The following is a 15,135-nucleotide window of genomic DNA, read 5'->3' as shown; positions in this document are numbered from 1 at the left end:
TGCTTTGCTTGCTGTGCTACTCAGCTCACCCCTGAGCCTGGCAGAGAGCCACTGCTGCCCTGTGCCATGCCCAGATCATCCCTCTTCCTTCTTCAGGAGGAAGATCTGTGCTGTCACTCTCTCAGAACACATCCAGACACATCCATCCTGTCTGTGCAGCAGCTCCTGGCACCTGTGGGGCTGCAGCTGAGCCTCAGCCCCTCCACTCCAAAGGAAACCAGCTTCTCCAAGCTGAGCACGTGCCCTGACACTCCTGCTACACCTTCAACTCACCAAGCACCTGCTGGAGATGGGTCAGGATCCTCCCACAGGCAGGGAAGGAGGCAAAAAGCTGCTGCTTCTCACTTTTGAGGAGGCACAAGGTACTGAGACCAGAACCAAGGAACCAGAGCATGGCTGAAATGTTGATTTCCAGCATTGGCCTAATTCCTTATGTTGGCAAAACTCAACAGGAGAGCCTTGGAATGTGCTATTCCCAACTGTGGCTGGGAATTTGCCTTAGGACTCACCTGTCATGGCTTTTGAGGGGCTCTTGCTGCCCGAGGGAGGTTCAGCAGTGCTCTCCAGCTCCTTGTCTGAGGCCCAGCACGGTGCAGGTAGTGGGGACAGCTCCTTGTGCAAAATAAGTGAGGCTTCTACCTATCAAAGTGAAAAAAGGGGAAGTTACAACATCAACCACATTTCTGTGCAGGGTGGACCCCACCCAAATCAGCTGCAGAGTGGCTGAGATGAAAGAAAAGCAGGGCCCCTTTTAACTCAGGATCTCAGCAGAAGCTGTGCCCTGCTGCCCCTGGGCTCTCCCTGCAGACTGCCAGGAAGCCATGGAGATGACCCAGGCTGAGAGCAAAGAGCAGCGAGCTCTCCCCTCAGCAGGGAGCTGTCCAGGGAGCCCATCCATCCCTGCATGGGTTGATCCCAGCCCGGATGGCAGCACAGACAGGAGGAAAATGCAAAGGATGTTCCTGCAGGAAGCCAGGTGCAAGCACGAGTGGCTCTCACCAAAAGCTGAGGGCTCCATCCTCCACCTTCACCCTTTCAGCTGGGGTTTTGGCCTTTTCTATCAGCAGTGTGGAAAGAAACTCACAGTGATAAGGTCAGCAGATGACCCGAGATTGAAGGAGCGGAAATCAGCAGGAAGGAAGGGCCACGAGCGCAGGGCTGCATGTTCAGCACCAGGAGCTCGCTCCCAAACCCTCTCCAGACCCCTGGAATCCAAAGGGTCAGGGTGACCCTGGCACATCACCCCTGTGAGCTGTGCTCTTGCCTCAGGGGGAACCTCCAGCTCACGTGTCTGCTCAGGACGGAGCTGGTGGAATGTGGGAAATGGATTTGTAGAGAGATTTTAGGGCTTGATTTTGGGAAATGGATCTGTAGAGAGGTTTTTAGGGCTTGATAGAAAGTTCTGGGTCTCTGGATCTGGGTCTGGGTTATCTCTGGGTCAGGAAAAGGGTATTGTCCAACAGTGGAATGTTCCTGAAAGATCAGAGGATGGAGAAACTTGCCTTGTCAGGGGCTCTAAGTAGCTTCTCCAAGACTGGCAGTGTGTGAGGAGTCTCAGAGGTTCCTGAGAGATCTGTGGAGAGGATGGGGCAGGCAAACTCTTTTGAGGGCAGGAGGGCTTGAGGCAGATGAGCTGCTGGGACAGCTTGACTCCCTCACCCTTGGTGTTCAGGTTCTCTGGACCAGCAAAACATTGAAGGATCTTCCTAAAAAATGCCCCTTCCACGAACACATCCATGACTGTGGGCTAATGGTGTCTGAGCCCCCATATGAAGAAGTTCCTGCTCTGTCTTGTCCCCGTTGCCCTCTGCACAGTCCCAGCCTGAGCTGGATCTTGGCCCTTCTCCTCTGCTGTTCCCAGTTCAGATGTTCTTGCTCTGAAGCCAAGAGGGGCAGGGCAGGGGAGGGACACCCCCTCCTGCAAGGTTTCTCACCTCTTCCTTCAGATCAGAGCCACAATCTGCCTGAAGCTGCCTGGTGGCCCTGACTGCTGCGCTGGGAAGGGCCAGGGGACACACGAGGGACACCTGAAGCCCTGTGGACCTGCTCCAGCTCCACGCCTAAAGCAGGTATTGATGGATAATGAGATGAGGCTCCTCAGCAGAGAAGCCCTGGAACCCTCCAGAGGTCAACAGGAAGGCCAAAATGCCTTGACCTCAGAGAGAGGAACTTGTCAGCAGTCAGAGAGGAGCAGGAGAGCAGCTCAGCTCCCTGTGCCCATGGCCTGTCCCTCCTGTCCTGGGGCTGCTGCTCCCAGGAGGGTTTCCAGCCACAGGGCAAAGACAGCAAGTTACAAACACAAGATAAAATATCGATGATTCCTCTTGAGGTTTTCCTGCTGTGCTGCTGCACAGTCCTGATTAAAGCCTGTGCTTTCAGATATTATGATTTAAAAAACCAAAACATGGGTTCAGCTCTGTGGAGAGCTGTGTCAGGCAGCCCCCAGGCTGGCTCGTGGACATCAGGCATCTCCATCTCTGTCCCACATCTCTCCCTGCTCATGCACCCCTCCTGTCCCCTCTGCATGGCCCCAAGGCATCCACTTGCAGGTGTTTTTCTGCTCCAGGAAGGGTGGAGCAGGCTTGGTTTAAAAATGACTGATCACTCCTGGCAGTTGAGTGGTTGCACTTCCCCGCTTTGGTCTCTTCTGCAGAGCAGCACTTCCCACATCCCAGTCCCCAGGCTGGCAGGATGCTTTGGCCCCAGAGGAGCCACGAAGAGCCAGGAAGGCCTCTCTGACCTGGGCTGACCCAAACCCTGCAGATCTGACTTTTCACAGTGCTCAAAAACCATCCCAGGCACAGTTGTTGTGCCCTTTCATTTAAATTGGCTGGGGTGATGGTGGATCTCTGTAGGAAAAGAGGCTCTGCAGAGCACCTCTCAAAGGAAAACAAGAATATGAAAGAGCAAGTTTCAGGATTGTCTCCTCTAGACCACAGTAACGAACTTTAAATGGCCAAGTTTTTCTGATTTTTTTTTTAAGTGGCCTTTTTTTTTTAGAACCTTACATTTCCTCAGGGCAAAAACATTAAACAGAAAGTGTGGGAGAAATATGAAATCGCACCTCAAAACCACCAGAGAACACCTTTCTCTTGCTGCCAGCACCCCCTGAGGCTGTGACTGTGCTGTCACAGCCTCAGGGGGGTGTGACTGTGACAGGGCTCTGCCTGCCCTGTCCTTTCCACCCTGGGCTATCACCCATCAATGCCAGCCAGGGGCACGTGGGCACCGAGCAGGCCAGGCCAGAGATGCCCTGATTAACCCAATCAGCCCTTTGCACGTGGTTTCCTGGCTGCTTGGCACACATTGCAAGCTATAAAACCAACTCCTGGCACACGGGGAAACTCAGGACTTGCACCCGAGCGGGCACCCAGGCGTGGCAGAGATGTGCCAGCCCCAGGCAGTGCCAGCCCTGCTGCTCCTGCTCTGCTGCCCCTGGGCCAGTGCCAGTGAGTCAGGGCTTTGCTGGGGGCGAGCTGGCTCCTTGGGGGCTCTCAGCAGCCCCTGGCTCATGCTGTGCTGGGGTGTCTTGCAGGTGCTCTGCGGGGTGGGATTGTGGGGGGCCACGAGGCGCAGCCCCACTCGCACCCGTACATGGCGTTCCTGAAGATAGCAGAGCTGGGGGGCTGCGGGGGCTTCCTGGTGGCCCCTGACTGGGTGATGTCAGCTGCACACTGCATGGGGTGAGTATTGATGCAGGGGTTTCATCCCTTTCTTTCTCCCCTAGCCTGGGAGCTCCTTCCCTGGAGCAATTTTGGAGCAGGTCCCTCCTGTGCTGGGCAGCTCTCTCCACCTGCCTGCCAAAATGAGGTGGGGAGGGGGTGACACCCAGCCCGATTTCCCCTTTCCCCCTCCTTCTGCCATGGTCAGGAATATCACAGTCATCCTGGGGGCTCACAACATCCACGAACCAGAAAAAACCCAGCAGGTCCGGGGAGTCCTCAAGTACCACGAGCACCCCGAGTACAACCCCAGCACGATGGAAAACGACATCATGCTGCTGCAGGCAAGGAGTTCTGAGGGGACAGAGGGGCTGTGGGGCCACCAGGGGCTGGGCAGGCCTCGTCCTGTCTGTCAGCTCCTTCTCCAAAGCTGCTCCTGCCCAAGGTGCTGGAGGCTGGCAGGGCAGGGAGGGACCAGGGAAGGAGCCATGGGCAGGGGTTGGAGCCTCATGTGGCTCTCACAGCAGCTCCCTGAGCCTGCTAAACCCTCCCTGTCTCTGCAAAGTGAGTGCCCTGCTCCCAGGAGGGCAGGACACTCTCTCAACCCCCTGCTTTTCCCTAGCTGACATCGAAGGTCGCTCTCAACGAGTACATCCAGCCCATCTCCCTGCCCAGGACGGGCAGCGACCTCCCCACGGGCACCAAGTGCATGATTGCAGGCTGGGGGCTGATCGACGAGGACAGGGCCACCAACAAGCTCTTTGAGGCCAAAGTGTCCATCTACAGCCGCAGGAAGTGCACCCTCTTCTACCCACACCTGGATTCTGGCATGGTCTGTGCGGGCAGCTTCCACCAGCTGAAGGATTCCAGCCAGGTACGGGAGGCACAGGGGCTGCTCAGGGAGCAGGAGCAGCTCCCAGGGCAGGTGACAAGCATTTGATCAAAGTTCTGGCTCTCTGGATGTCCTGACACCAGCCACAGCTCCTGCCCAGCTCACCCCAGCTCACACCCAGGGCAGCCCCTCCAGCCGGGTGGGATGTGGGGCAGGACCGGAGCCCCAGGGCAGGGAGGGACCAGGGGTACATCTGTCACCAGAGGAAAATCACCTCTAAAATCGATCTCATCTCTCCCCAGGGAGATTCTGGCGGGCCCCTGGTGTGTAATAAAGTGGCACAAGGCATTGTTTCCTTTGGCTACAACTCCCCACCCGGGGTCTACACCCGCATCTCCAACTACCTGCCCTGGATCAAAAAAGTCATGAAGAAATGATGGCAGTGGCAGCGCTTTCTCCAGCTCTGGTGTGGCCCTGGACACTGCAAGAGCTTCCTTCCTGCCCCTGCTGAAGGCTCAGCTCCCTCCTGTCTCCTCGGGAACCCAAGTGGCTTGATCAGTGCACACCCTTCACTGTGTCCTGGGGCTGCTGCCTGTCCCTTACTGTCTCAGGGCTGTGTTAAACCCCCCTGGCAGAAGCAGAGATGGCCCCAAATGGCCCAAAAAGAGGCTGTGCCACAAGAAACCCCACTTCCTTCAGAGATAAAACCCTGTTCCTGCTTGCACCTTGCTGCACTTCAAGTAAACTCCAAGCTGCACCTCCCAGCGTGTGTCGTGTTTCTTGTGGCCTTGCCACAGAGAGAAATGGTTCAATCACATTTAACAGGAGGGATGCTCTGGCTGCTGTACCTGAGAGGCTGCAGGGACAGCAGCAATCACAGCTCTGCATCCTCAGTCGGTGGCAGAATGAGAAACAAGAGCTAGGCTTGCCCCTCCTGGGGTCACAGGGACCTGGGGTCGCAGGGATGGTGAGCGTGCTGCGAGGAGAGAAACTGCCCAGGTAGAAACGGCAAGAACGGTGGGCACACACTCCCTTCACCTGTTTCAGCGTGGTGCCACCCTCCTGGGAGCACGGGCAGCAGGGGTGTGGGCATCAGCAGCGCCCAGGGCTCGGAGGGTGCTGCTCTCTGCAGAGTGAAGCTGCTCGCTCCGAGGAGCTGCAGCCCGGGGCACAGAGCAGCCTGCACAGCTGGCACAGCTGGCTGCTCTCCTGAGCTGCAGGAGGCTGCGCTGCTGCAGGGAGCTGGACTCGCTGTGCACTGAGCCCCTGGGGGCAGGCAGGTGCCTGCTGACCCCAGGACAGGGTTTAGGATCCCAGAGAGGAGGCACAGCCCAGTCCCAGCTGTCACACCCGCTGCTCCCAGGCTCTGCAGCCACAGCCCATCCCCATTTCTGCGGGATGAAACACAAAAAGGCTTGAACTGAAGGGCTGGTGAAGGACCTGGGTTCACAGAAGTGCCTGACCCCAAAGCCACTTCCTCCTTTCCTCCCTGCAGAGCCCAGCTGGGTCCCTGCAGCAGGCAGGGACAGTCCTGGCTGCTGGCACATCCCTGTCCCCAGAGCAGAGCCTGCTCTGGGGCAGCCCAACCTCTCCCTTCAGCTGGGTGATGCCCAAGGACGAGCTGTCCCCACAAAGCTGCTCGAGGGTTGTTTTCAGACAGTTCCTGCAATGGAGTCTGAGCTTCCTCCCGTGGCTGCTCCCTGAGCCCTCAGCTCCTTCCTTGCAGCTCTTGAGTACAGAGAGAGCCAAGAGTTCCCAGGGGGAGATGATGGGGACAGATTAAATAAAGTTGGTTTATCTAAAATTCATCACCAACCTTTATTCAATATATTACTAAAATACTATAAAACATAGAAATAAAATATTAAATATTAAAAATATAAATACAAAATAAATATAAATATAAATATATAAAATATAAGATATTATAAAATACAATTCAACAACACACTGAATAGTATTTTATAATACATATTCACAATCACACTTCTCTTCCAAAATTTTTCATCCAAAAAAATGCTAAAAAGTGCTGGTAAAGCTAAAAAATGCTATAATGTTGGTAATACTCTCATTACCAACATTACCTTAACAATTCCTAACCACAAACAACAATCTCATCAATTTTACCATCAAAATATTCAAACTTTACAACAACAACTTAACCTTAATAACAATAATACTCATTCAATTATTCCTACATACCTTAAAAATTTTTTTTTAATTAAAAAAAATTTGTTCCATAATTAGAGTTCCAACAATTAGCTTGGGTGAATGAGTGAGTGCACAAGTCCCTGGCAGGGCTGAGGATGTTCTGTGATGTCAGGAGGAGACTTTGTGAGTGGGTTTGTGGTGGGAAAAACCAGTGGGGAATTTTAAATATACGAAAACAGTCTGCAGTCCAGGGGAAGGAGCGTGCCTGCCCTGCTCTCGTGGCCTTTCCCCCTGGTGACCCCACCAGAGGAAGGAGGTTTCCACAGCCCAGCCTGGATTTCTGCTGACAAATCCTCCAGGTTCTTGCCTGGGATGAAGGGAAATGTGTCAGCTCTGCCCCCAGCACCCAGGCTGCCCTGGAAGAGGGGTCCATGTTTGGGCTTCTGCTCACAGCTGCTATCGGCTCAGAAATCTGCAAGTGAACAGGCTGAGCTGCTTATCTGTGCATTATGAATCTTTGTCACGTCAGGGTTTTCCTTGAAGCTCCAGCTGCTGCAGGCTTTGCACGAGAGTGGCAACTTGTAGCTTAAAATTGGGGTTTGCCCAGTTGGCACAGGAGGCAGGGGAAGGCAGATTTACTGGCAGTGAGGGCAGCAAGGAAGCCTCAGCCCCATTTCGTCACAGGTGAGCTGTGGATGTGCGAGGTTTGCTGTCGCTGTGAAATCCCGGAATGGTTTGGGCTGCAAGGGCCCTTAGGGATCATCTCATTCCACCCCTGGACACCTTCCCCTGTCCCAGGCTGCTCCAAGCCCTGTCCAGCCTGGCCTTGGGCATTCCAGGGATCCAGGGGCAGCCACAGCTGCTCTGGGAATTCCATCCCAGCCCCTGCCCACCCTCCCAGGGAAGGATTTCTTCCCAGTGTCATCAGTGCCATGTTATAAACACATCCATGGTGATTTTACTCCATTAGCCCAGGGTGCAGCTCCGGAGGGAGAGCAGGAGGGTCCTCACCTGCCACTGCACAGCCTTGAGTGATGCCTCAGGTTTAGCTTTTCTATTTTTCAGGTTCTGTGCTGCTTTAGTGTGTGGGTCTGGGCTAATATGAGGGGATGGTGAGCTCTGTGCACAGAGCAGGGAGACAAAACAATTCCTGCTCCAGCTGGGGACCAAGAACAAAGGATCCAAATCTCAGGCCCAAGAGCACAAATGATGTGGGCTGAAGAGAGAAAAACAAGCAGGGTGGGACTGTATGGGCTGGAGATGGAATTGGACAATGAACTCCAATCTGCACATGGAGCAGAACTGATAAAAAACACCCATGACCAGGTGTCCATTTTGGGACCATTTTGGTTCATCTCGGGTGCAGCCCTGGCTGGGCTGTTGTGCTGCCCAAGGTGGATCCATTGAGGCCTTTTAATAAATCCCTGCTTTATTAATTAACTCTGTCCACCTTCTGTTCTAGGTCAGCCTTCACAAGGCATCATTAGAACTGATGGAACTGATGCATCAGGTGAAAGAAATCATGTGGGGTTTGTGATAAAAATCAAGAGGGTTTGCAAGAATAGAAGCTGCGAGGGAAGAGCTCACTGGAAGTCAGAGAGGTGAGGGTGGGTGCATTGCCCACAGCTTCCAGAACAAACACAAAGTTCTACAATTGGCTTTGGCTTTAGAAGGACGTCAGATCCCTCAGATCAGACCCGTGATGGAGGTGGGTTGATGCCCAAAGCCAAGACTGACTGAATTCCCCTCTCACACTGCTGAGACATGCAACTTGTGGAGAGATTCTTCAGATGAGTCTGATTTCTGTGGTTTCCTGGAGTCTGGTGTCAGGCTATAAAACCTTGCTGGGAGCAGGGCGAGACCCCAGCAGCTGCTCCACCTCGAAGGGATCCACAGAAGGCTGTGATGGAGCACCTGCAGAGCCTCCTGCTGCCCCTCCTGCTGGTGATGTGCCCCCCAGTCAGCAGCAGTAAGTAGAGTGGGCTGGAGGAGAGGTTTGGGGAAGGATAAATCTCAGCCTGCGCCCTCCAAAAACCTCATCCCCAGCCCCATCCATTGCAGATTATCCCTGGAAGTGGAGGGAGAAAGGAGGAGAAGCCAAGGCACCTTCCAGGACACACCCCACACCCTACCTGGCCTTTCTGCAGGGGAAGGACAACCACTCCTGTGGAGGCTTCCTGCTGGCTCCTGGCTGGGTGGTGACAGCAGCCCAGTGCCTCGGGTAAGTCCTTGCTGTGCCCACAGCACCTGCACAGAGGTGTCAGCCCCACAGGGCCTGGGGACCCCCTCCTCCATGGAGGGCTCCCCTTTCCCTGGCAGGCAGGACAGGGCAGGGCAGGGCCTGGGGACAGCCCTGAGCCCCTTCTCCCTCCCCAGCCCACTCTCTGATTTACCCTGATTTTTTTCCCCCTCTTTGACTCATTTTTTTTCCCAGCCTCAGCTGGCTCTTCCCTGGCAGGCAGGGCAGGGCTTGGGGACAGCCCTGAGCCCCTTCTCCCTCCCCAGCCCACTCTCTGATTTACCCTGATTTTTTTCCCCCTCTTTGACTCATTTTTTTCCCCAGATGTCAGCAATGGGAGGTCAGGGTGGCTCCTTCCCTGACCTGCTGTCAGGCTTTTTCCTTTCTGCCACCAGCTTGTTTGTTGGCACAATTACTTCCTATGAAATATATTCCTATATTCCTAAGAATACTCCAGCTGCTTGCCCAGCCCTTTTCCACCCCTCCAGCTGGGGTGTGGATGGGCAGGAGGGCTTTTCCAGGTGTGCACAACTCTGGGAGTGGCTCCCACACAGCTCAGGGCTGCCAGCCCTGCCCCGTGCCAGCGCCAGGCTCAGGGCCAGTGCCACACCTGGGCAGCAAAAGGGAGGAGCCTGGAGGCCTGAGCCTCACCTGGGAGACTGGGAGGGACTCCTGCACACACCCAAGGTCCTTTCCAATCCTCCTGAGGCAGCGCTTTCTGCAGGTGATGTAGAGGACAGAGAAATATCCTGAAAGGGCTCCTGAAATATCCTGACTATCCAGACTCCTGAACACCAGTTTAGAAGCCCCTGGACTTCCATGGGGCTGTGGAGCCCAGAACAAGCAGCAGTATTGCATCAAGTGTGCCCAGTTTCCAAAAAGGGCACTGAGATAAAGGAGATAAAGGAGAGATAAAGGAGAAAAAGGAGCCCTTGCAGAGCTCTGGTCTGTCAGGTGGGAGCTTGCTCTGCCTCTTGGCTGGGCAGATTCACTGACAGAGGTCCTTGCTCCCACCATTCTTCTTTAAAAGTGCTGGATAATAGATTTTGTGCATAGGGAATATCCATATACACTGTATTGTGTAACTGCACTCTGCTGGCCATGCCCTGGGGGATGAACCTCAATGTCCCCAGGTGAGACAGGGACAAGCTGGTGACACCACTGCGCTTGATGTCACCAGGCACAAACCTCTGACTGTCATCCTGGGAGCCCACACGCTGCAAAGGAGAGAGGAAAGCTGGCAAACCTTCCAGGTGAAGGAGTACCACTGCCACCCAGGCTTCACAAGCCCCAGGGAGGGGAACGACATCCTGCTGCTGAAGGTAACCCCATGTGCAGGGCTGAGCTGCAGGGGACAGCGGGTCCCAGGGCAAAGCCTCACCTCTGTGTTTTCTGTCCCCTTGCCCAGCTGAATGGCAATGCCACCAGCAATGGCCACGTCAGGCCCATCTCCCTTGAGAAATCCAAAATTCGGGGGGGGACTGAGTGCAGCGTGGCTGGCTGGGGCTACAGGACAGCCACTGTCACCGTCATCAGACAGAGGGACTGCCTCAGCCACTACCCAGGCCTGGCTGACAACCTGATCTGTGGCCGCAGCAGATCCTCCAGGGTACCTGAAAAGGTCAGTCTGCTCAGGGAGGAGGAGGAGGAGGGCGAGGTTTGAGCCAGGGACAAAGCACAAGGAGAAGAGGATCCTTGTCTTCTCATGGCACAGGGTCTGGGAGTCTCAGCAATGGCTTGGCCAGAGGGGCTCACCCCGAGCCTCACTGCTGGTCTGAGTGTGTTTTGTATCTGGAGACAGCTGAAGGGCAGAAATGAAGTTTCAGTGTTGCCCCAGCTGGGTCCCAAACAAAGCTGTCACCAGCCCCTTGTGCGGGCAGAGTTATCTCCATGCACTGAGTCCAGGCTCCTGCTGGGGAAATCCTGCCCTGATGTTTGCAGCCTCCCTCCCTCCCTGCAGCTCCCACCACCCAGCACTGATCTCTCCTCCTTTCCACAGGGTGATGCTGGGGATCCTCTGGTCTGCAACAACAAAGCCTTTGGCATCTTCTCCTACAGGCACAACAACTGGCCTGGCTTCTACACACACATTGCCCCTTTCCTCCCCTGGGTCAACAGTGTCATGAAGTCCTCGTGACCCTGCTCCCCCTGCAGAGCTCGCCCTCCAGAGCCCTGTCCTCACCAGCTTTCCTTTCCTTTCTCCCTGGAAACGTCTGCCACTGCTCCTCGTGGATGTGGCAAGGACTTCTCCGTGGCCAGGCTGAGCTCTGCCCGCGCTGGGCTGGCACAGAGGGGGTGCCAGGCTGGGTTTGTCCCCTCTGCACGCTGGGCTCCTTCACTGCTGCCCTGGCTCGGCCCTCGGTGGCTCCAGCTCTGGAGACGAGGCAGCAGGACAGCCCAGAGAGGTGCCAGCAGCTGAGGGGTGTCTGGAACCCTCAGGGGATGCACGAGGAGATCAGAGGGATGCACAGAGCAGCCTGTCATTTGTGCCATGTCTGGGTGTCCTCTGCCCAAGCCCTGGGCTACAGGAGTGCCCAGGCTCCAAGGAGGACACTTCCAGAGCTTCACTGCTGCTGTCCCTCCCTCTGAAACCTGCTGCCTCCTCTCTCCCCTCTCCTGTAGCTCCAGTGTTGTAAGAACACATAAAAACAATAAATCTCATCAGCATTTGAAAGCCTTTTTTCCTGGTGCAGTTTGGATTTCTCTGGGCCCCTGGCTGCAGTGCTGAGCAGCTCAGGAAAAAGCCACAGCTCCAAGAGCTGAATCCCTGGCTGGAGGTTTCTACCCCAACCAAAGGCCTCCCTTTTCTGCCCTCTAAACCTCCAGAGCAGATGTGCAGTCTGGACTGCAGGGCAGGGGCTCTCCTCACTCCCTCCAGGGACCTCCAGGCTGGTCCTTGGGGGGGATTTCCTCTCTCCCACCCTCTCCCCCATGGGTCCCTCTCAATTCTACCCCATCCCAGCTCTGGCTGCCATTCCACACCAAACCAGCATCTTCCTCCCCCCAGGGCACCTCTGTCACTCACTGAGGCACTCTGAGTCATCTTTTGGGTGAAGCTGGCAGCAAAGAGAGGAACCACAAAGTCCCACCATGCCCTGACAGTCAGGAAACATTTTATTTCTACGTGTTGTGGGTTAAGACAAAAATATAAACCCCTGCCTTTTCTACAATAGAGCTTAAAAATATTGCAACCTGAGGAAATTAATCTGGAGATTTGGCAAGAGACCCAGCAAAGAGGAGCTCAAACGCTTCCGTCAGATGTTTGGGATTTCATCTACAAAAACACATTTCTGGGGAGTGTTTGCCTTTCCTTATGCTCACCTCTGCCCAAAGGTGACTTGTCAGAGGCCATTCCAACATCTGTGGCAGCACTGGATACAAAACACGAGGACAAAGATGTGAAGACTCCAAATACTTTCCAAACTTTATAATTCAAAATGTCTAAAAGTCCCCAGGTCACTCACCTGACTAAGAAAAGCTGCAGCTGAGCAGAGTTATCAGTGGTTTTTGCTGTGGGTGATGTTGCACAAGGAAAGCACCTCTAGCACATTTCTGCTGAGTTTTCCATGCCCAGAGTGCCCTCTTTGGGTTGGCAACAGGGTGTGTTCTTCAAGGTTCTGTCTCTAAACAACTTCCAAACTGATCCAATACAACTCACCTCCTCCAATTTGGAAGTAAATTCATGGCTGAGCTGAGGAAAGGCACCTCTTCCCCCCAGGTTTCTTTACACCATTTATTCTGCTCTGAAGCAAGGGTTGCAAAGCTGATATTGAGCAGAGAGTTTTTATTTTTTCTTTTCTATTCAGGATTCTGTCAAATCCTGCCCAGAAGAATTTCCCATCCTGTGCAAAGATCCTGTCACCTCTTGGGGAGCTGGAGACCAAAGGCCTGAGTCACTGGGAGGGAGGATGGGAACCAGCAGAGCAGGAGAGACCTGTCTTTGGGGAGCTCCATCAAAACACCATTTATTTCCATGGCCAGCAGCTACAGATCCTCGCCTGAGATGAAGGGAGGAGCAGCTCCAGGAGCAGAGCACAGGACAAAGAACAGCCCTGGGCAGAGCTGAGGTCCCTCACAAGCCACATCCTCACCCAACTCAGCAGCTGGGGTTACCCAGAAGCTCCACACAGCCCAAGTGTGGAGTCTCTGTCACATCTGGCCACAAAAACTCTTCAAAAGCCATGAGTTCTCCACCCACAGTGGTGGAGATGCTACAAAAATTGCTTGTGGAGGCTTAACTTCCTGGTCAGGCTGCATGGCAGGAGATAAAGCAGCAGGAGGACAATTATACCGAACTGGTATCACTGGAGAGCACACAGGAAACAGCCTGGGGTAGGACAAGCCCTGGATGAGCCCAGCGCTCAAGAAGCTCCTGACAGAAATGTTGTTCCAACAGCAGCTGCCATTCCACAGGCCAAGCTGCTCCTGAGCTGCACATCAGCTTCAGAGCCTGTGTGGGGTCAGGATAACACACAAAGAAACCTGGGATAGAGGAGGGAGGGATTATTTTCCTGCTTTATAAATTCCACATGGCATTTTACTTTTGTGGTGGACAGGTATTTCCCTCTCTTCCCCAGAGGGCAAAGGGAATGCTCGAAGGAAAGAGTTTCCTCCTGCTGGGAGGATGATGGTTGTCCAAGGACCAAGCAAATCCCAAACTCTCTCCTCTTTGCCCTTTCCTTTCACATGGGATTGTTTTTAATATGAAAAATATGAAAATTTATTTCCTTCATGCCTGCTTTACCCATGAGCACAACGCCAAGGACCTGCTTTGGTAGGGCAGGGACATCCAGTGGCCAGGTTTAAAGTGATTTGCAGCAGCCCTGGGCCAGCTCACCTTATCAGGACACTCCCCTGGCCCACAGCCCAGCCCTGGCAGCCCTTTTTGCTGAGTCCCTCCCTCTGGAGCAGGCTGGAGGCCAAAGGAATTATCCAGGCAGTGGAGGTACCTCATGACACAGCCTCCCATGTTCCCAGGACCTCTCCTGGCAGGATGGGCACAGGAGGAGCTGAGAGCTTCTGGCCTCAGCTGCAGAGCTGGAGGTGAGCAGGAGCTCTCTGTGCTGCTGGGAAAGCTTTTTCCAGCCCGGGCTGATGCCTCAGGTTTAGCTTTTCTATTTTTCAGATTCTGTGCTGCTTTAGTGTGTGGGTCTGGGTTCATATCAGGGCATGGTGAGCTCTGTGCACAGAGCAGGGAGACAAAACAATTCCTGCTCTAGCTGGGGACCAAGGACAGAGGATCCATATCTCAGGCCCAAGAGCACAAACAGCGTGGAATGAAGAGAGAAAAACAAGCAGGATGGGACTGCATGGGCTGGGGCTGGAATTGGACAATGAACTCCCATGTGCAAATGGAGCAGAACTTCTAAAAGTGAGAGACCCCGTGATCTGTTGTCCATTTTGTGTCCGTTTTGTGCCATGCTGCCCAAGGTGGATCCATTGAGGCCTCTTGATAAATCCCTACTTTATTCTTTAGCTCTGTCTGGTCTCTGTTCTAGCTCAGCCTTCCCAAGGCACCAGGGCTGGAGTGCTCCTTGGGAAAGCAGCAAGTGTGAGCCTGCTGTTGATGGGCTGCTCCCTCCAGCTGCCTCCTTCCCTGGGCTGCTCCAGGGACAGCCCCTGGCACTCCTGCAGGCTGCAAAAGGCCTTTAACACCCAGTATTTTCACCCAGCTGGAAATACTGGGTGTTAAAAGCTTCATTTTTTTTTTCCTTGAAGAGCCTCAGCTTGTTGCTTTGCTTTGTTTAAACAGAGCTTATTTGGCTCTTTGCAGAGAGCAGCACAACATGTGACCGAGGACACGAACACTGACTGCTCCCCAGCTGGTGAGGGGACAGAGCCTCTGAGAAAAGCAACAAAAACTCACCCAAAGCTAGAAAAGTGACAGTTCAAGTCCTTGCCAGTGCTCTGGCCACCACACCACTGCTCCCTTCCTGGTGGGAGCCAACAAAATGTCTCAGGCTGCCCAGGAGCTGCAGCTTCACCTGTGCTAAGTGACCTTGAAGGGAGCAGAACATCCTCAGCTGCAGCTTCCTGAAAACACAGGAAACCTTTACATAGAGGAAATTGGCCATCTCTACCCACTCCCAGCTGATTTAATGCAACATTCCTGGAGAATGAGCCCAGAGAAAAGGAATTAAGCTCTATAAACTCCATCTCAGGAAATCTCTTTGTGGAAGTTTTCACAGTCATGCAGCCCTGGACTCCTTCAGGGGTGATTTTAAGCCATGTTTCATATTTCTGTTTCTAAC

The 15,135-nt window shown here is 54.0% G+C and overlaps 2 protein-coding genes across 2 annotated transcripts; both read left to right on the top strand.

Moving 5' to 3' along the window:
* The first annotated feature begins 3,343 nt into the window (after window positions 1-3,343).
* On the top strand, window positions 3,344-5,250 carry LOC121341993 (mast cell protease 1A-like). Its single transcript, XM_041416045.1, has 5 exons — window positions 3,344-3,449; window positions 3,536-3,683; window positions 3,871-4,006; window positions 4,285-4,536; window positions 4,797-5,250. The coding sequence occupies exons 1-5, from the start codon at window positions 3,386-3,388 to the stop codon at window positions 4,929-4,931; spliced, it is 735 nt and encodes a 244-aa protein (XP_041271979.1). The 5' UTR covers window positions 3,344-3,385; the 3' UTR covers window positions 4,932-5,250.
* A 3,185-nt stretch (window positions 5,251-8,435) lies between these two features.
* LOC121342738 (granzyme B-like) lies at window positions 8,436-11,021 on the top strand. The gene is given in 6 exon segments (XM_041417362.1): window positions 8,436-8,536; window positions 8,538-8,614; window positions 8,692-8,866; window positions 10,065-10,206; window positions 10,293-10,505; window positions 10,884-11,021. Coding segments are annotated over 6 exon segments (846 nt in total).
* Window positions 11,022-15,135: the final 4,114 nt, after the last annotated feature.

Source organism: Onychostruthus taczanowskii, unplaced genomic scaffold, assembly GCF_017590055.1.
Source record: "Onychostruthus taczanowskii isolate IOZ18803 unplaced genomic scaffold, ASM1759005v1 scaffold106, whole genome shotgun sequence".
Taxonomy (NCBI): Eukaryota; Metazoa; Chordata; class Aves; order Passeriformes; family Passeridae; genus Onychostruthus; species Onychostruthus taczanowskii.
Note: the sequence above shows the minus strand (reverse complement) of the source record. Positions and strands in the feature narration are given on the sequence as shown.